The sequence below is a fragment of the Halichoerus grypus genome, chromosome 4 (genome assembly GCF_964656455.1).
Source record: "Halichoerus grypus chromosome 4, mHalGry1.hap1.1, whole genome shotgun sequence".
In the NCBI taxonomy this organism is placed as follows: Eukaryota; Metazoa; Chordata; class Mammalia; order Carnivora; family Phocidae; genus Halichoerus; species Halichoerus grypus.
This window is the reverse complement of record NC_135715.1, coordinates 175,365,558-175,369,876: the sequence shown is the minus strand read 5'-3', so window position 1 is coordinate 175,369,876 and position 4,319 is coordinate 175,365,558. Positions and strand designations below refer to the sequence as shown.

Below are 4,319 nucleotides of genomic sequence, written 5' to 3'. Positions count from 1 at the left end.
TTTGGCTTTCTTTGCTTAGTAGTGCCTAGCCTGTACAGTACGGCTCTGAGTTTCTAGCAAGACTGATTATGTGGCAGAACAGCCCCAGCTTTGCTCTAAAGTCCCATTTTCCCAAGAGACCAGGGTCCGAATAAAGACAGGTCTGACATACCAGCTAGCGTGGTGGGTTTCAGGAAAACTGGTAGATGCCAACATTTAAGCAGAATATGTGGAAACATAACACGCACACACCCACTTCGTATACATCCATGTTTTTACACATACACATTTTTTAAAAAATTGAATGCCTTTAGGTGGTAGACTGTACTTCCCTGTTTACCATAGCGTTTCTTCCAGCTTTGCCTTAGCTTATGCCCCCAGCACTTGCCTCTGTGGCTGCCTGAGGGCCCCTGCTTTTTACTTAAGTACCAACACAGGGAGGTCAGACCAGAATGGTGTGGCAGGTGTTTATTGATCTACAGGAGGAGAGCTGAGGACAGCCTGCTCATCATGTCCTCAGAGACTCAGCATTGTGAATTGCCCCTGCAGGGTCATTTTTATACAGCATGAAGTAGCCCTGTACCTGGGCAGGACTGATCTGAGTTGTACCTTGAAGGACACGTCCTGCAAAGGCCTCAGCCAAGGAAGGCGCCTGCCCTGGGTAGAACCTCTGGAACATGTGGGTCAGCTGCCAGTGTGAGCAGTAGCCCACGTACTCCTTCATGTCTACTCGTCCAGGGCGTATCAGGGCAGGGTCCAGCCTAAGGGGACAAGGCAGGAAAGGGAGAGTCACAGGCACAAGTACCACCAGGACCCCCCCAAACCTCCTGATCCTCCCAAGGCGCTGAGGGGGTGGAGTCTTGCCTCGCAGTCTCAGAGGGCCTCACCCCTTCTTACCTGTCAACATGGTTGGTGGTCATGAACACGATGCGTGCCTCGGTGGATGCCACGCCATCCAAGGCATTGAGCAGTCCGCTGAAGGTGAGGCGACCCAGACCTTGGTACTTGACTGGGTCTAGAGGAAGGCAGAGATAGAGAAGTGTGGCTGGCCATGACCCTGCTTAAACCCTCTACTCCCCACCACATTCCCTGACTTGTCTGTGCCTCTTGTGGACTCCTATTGCCAACCCCAGGCATCTTCGGTGAGCCCTCTGGATTTCCACTTTCTTCCACTGCTCCTCACTTACTCCTGTATCTCATTTACCTTCATTTAGGAATGCTTCCCCTTTCCTCAAGACTCCCCTCACTTACTCTCTGCAGCTAGGTCTCGGCTAAGAAAGGCTGCATCCACGTCCTCCAGGAGCACCAGGCTCTGCTGTGGGGCCACGCTCAGCAGGTGGTTGAGCCGGTCGTCGGAGAGGCTGGAGTCCGTAAGGCTCAGCAGGCAGATGCTGTGTTCCAGTTCCCCTGCCAGGGCTGTGCTATGGAGGATGGGAGGACAGGAGCTGGGCAACCTGGGAAGCCGTTCTTGGGCCCAAATGCTTGTCCTCACCGTCCTGGGTGGGTCTCAGAGACCTAACCCTTCTATGACCCGAACGCTCCTCATGTCCCACGTTTATCCTGTTCCCTGGTCCCCACATTCAACTCCCTTTCCAACCCCATGGCCGATTTTTTTCTCCAGTTTACCGATTAAGAGAGAATGTGACCCTACTCACATAAAACTGCTTTTTCCACAACCAGGGGGCCCATAAAGCAGGTAGCCACGTCTGTAGGGAATGCCTAGGAATACAGCCAAGAGGATCATCAAGACCTAAAATGAATTCCTGTACTCTACCCCAGATGTCCACATTCATTCCCAACCCTGCCCCCTGGTGGCCTGATGACCTTGATATGGGAAGAAATCACCCCCACGGCAACTTCTCTTTCCCCTTAATGTCTGGGAATTAGGCTAGAGCTTTATATTTGCCCATCTGGCCACAGAGACCAGCCTGTTTCCCCCTACTCTGACACCACATCAAAAACGTCCTGGCCAGGACCCCGGCTGCTGCTCACCTCTGTCAGTGTACCACTTGGGGTTATCGATGAATTCCCGGACGTCTCTGACAATTCGGTCAGCCAGACCCTGTCCTAGAACCACAGAATTCAGCGGCCGCCGCCGGCGTGGATAGCCAAAAGGACGCCACTCAGAGCCCATGGCTGTGTACATGACCGTCTTCCCTTCCTCCTGCTGCAAGGCCAGCTCTCGAGCTAGGAGGGGGAAGATGAGACAAGTTACAACTCAGATCTTCGCCGCGCAATTAAGCAGAGCTGTGCCAGAACAGCTTCCCTCTTGGTCCCCTGGGCTGAGATCCCCCTCTCCAAGCTTCCCTTGCTCCGATGTCAAATGCCCCCATTCTTGCAACCCCCACGTAAGGGCAGCCTGTGCCATCCCACACCTTCCTCCAGGATGTTGAAGAAAACCTTTCGGTCAGTGCCCAGAGCTGTGAAGGTGACAGATTCCCAAGGGGTCCCTGTCTGCAGGTCTATCATCTGCATCTCTCGGCTTCGTTCCACTCGGATCCATTTCCCCTGATACCTGAATAAAAATGGTCAAGGCAGGGTGAATGAATGGGTCAAATCCAGCTCCCCTCATTCTCCTTTTCTACTCTTTGAGCCCTCCCTGGTTCCCAACCTTACCAGATAAAGTGGTTTCCAGGGCTGGGGACAAATTCAAACTTAGTGGAGATGCGCCCACTCTCATGCTGAAGGTACGAAGTCTCAACACTGAGGTGCTGAGTACGGGTACTGTGGCGGGTGAGCCAGCTAAGCAACCAGGCATAGCTTCGGTCTCGAGCAGGGACTTCCAGTGTGATCATGTAATGGCGCCGGAATGCCACCAGGCCCAGTTGGGCACCCTTCCGGGCCAGGGCCAGGGCTGTGCCCACACCCACAAGCCCAAATCCAGCCCCAAAGTAGGGATTGTCCTTCAGGGCCAGAATAAAGTCTGAGAGGGGCATCTTGAGAGGGAAACACTCAACTTCACAGGCTCTGAGGCATTTTCAAAACGTGGGGGTAGGGAGCAGCAGAGATGGGACAAAGCACAAGATTAGTTCAGAAACTGGACTCCACAATCCCTCCTCACCCTTGCCCACTCCCTCCCGCAGAAGCCAGGTGCAGGAAGCACAGGTCAGTGCTACTGGATGTTTCAATATCCTCTGTGGGCTGGAGGAGGTGCTGGAATGCAAGAGCTGAGACTCCAGGCCCCCTTTTCCATTTTACCCTTCATTATCCTGTTCGTATCTCATTTTCTGCCAGAGGACTAGGTCTGAAGATTCTTTAAACATGAGAGAGCAATGTAACCAGCTTCTCATCAGGATAATGGACAGAATATTTGTGGTCCCTGGGATTAGCTGAGATAGAACACTGGCCAGAGTGAACAGGGGATGAAGAAGTTATTTTCTTCCACTGACCTGTCAGTAACCTCATGCCTTGTCACCATGATTAATGTCCTTCAAATACCCTGTCCTTTATATGCTCAATTGCTAACGTCCTGTTCAGCCCTTTATTACCTCCCAACTGCCTCTTGAAAATTAATTTTAGTTCTTGAAATGTCATCTTAATGGGTCTCTCTACCTACTGTTTCACCAAATCGCCTCACAGGGATCTATAACTTTCTTCATAAAGTCCGCTTCAATCCTATTACTTCGGGTACCGCAACACCTCCAATGGCTGGCTCTCAACAGATCCCTGAATTAGGTAAAAATTTCTTTGCCTGGTACTCAAAACCGTCCACAGCACGGCGCCCACCTATCTTTCATTCTTAGCGCCTAATACTCCCTGTTGTACAAATAGGCAAAGAACCTTCTCCTTGCTCAAGCAGGTCTCTTTACTCGGAATGCCCATTCTAATTGATTCTTTCCCTCTCTCCAATTGAAGACCTGTCCATTTGCTGCTTTCTCCATGGAGATTTTTCCCGAACCCCCCCCCAATAAAACGTGACCGAGTCTAATTCTAGAGATCCCGAGGGATAGGAGGCTACGTCGTTTCTAGTACACCTTCCCGGCCCCTGCCACTTTGCGCGGGGCGCAGGGGGCACGCGGGGCGGTGAACCGACGGCCGAGACCACCGCCGAGGCTCAGAGTAGAATCCAGAATGCCAAAATACCTATGCATGGAAGGCCACAAACAAAGCCCTTCCCCCTCCTGGCCCTTGTCGGACGCCCAGAAGCCCCCTCCCGAACCCCTCCACACTCCAGCTCGCGCCTGCGGCAGCGTGATTTAGAATAGCCCGTCACTCCGCCCCCTTACCGCCATGACTCTCTGGCCCTCCCTCTCGATGGTTTCAGCCCTGCGCACTTGAGGAAAGCGCCGCTCGGCCCCGCCCCCGCGTTCCTTCACCTACTTCCCGCCACACCCACCCAG

The 4,319-nt window shown here is 53.0% G+C and overlaps 1 protein-coding gene across 4 annotated transcripts; it reads right to left on the bottom strand.

Moving 5' to 3' along the window:
- Positions 1-432: 432 nt before the first annotated feature.
- BCS1L (BCS1 ubiquinol-cytochrome c reductase complex chaperone) lies at positions 433-4,278 on the bottom strand. 4 transcript variants are annotated; one of them, XM_078071337.1, is made up of 8 exons: positions 4,206-4,266; positions 2,596-2,946; positions 2,355-2,494; positions 1,972-2,166; positions 1,635-1,698; positions 1,231-1,400; positions 877-994; positions 433-740 (listed from the first exon to the last, which is right to left on the bottom strand). In XM_078071337.1, exons 2-8 carry the CDS (start codon positions 2,913-2,915, stop codon positions 488-490), a joined length of 1,260 nt encoding a protein of 419 aa, XP_077927463.1. In that variant the 5' UTR covers positions 2,916-2,946; positions 4,206-4,266; the 3' UTR covers positions 433-487. The 4 variants fall into 4 exon arrangements, with proteins under 4 accessions (XP_077927463.1, XP_035938976.1, XP_035938973.1 ...); XM_036083083.2 differs by lacking the exon at positions 2,596-2,946 and having other exon boundaries at positions 4,206-4,278; XM_036083080.2 differs by lacking the exon at positions 4,206-4,266 and having other exon boundaries at positions 2,596-3,943.
- Positions 4,279-4,319: the final 41 nt, after the last annotated feature.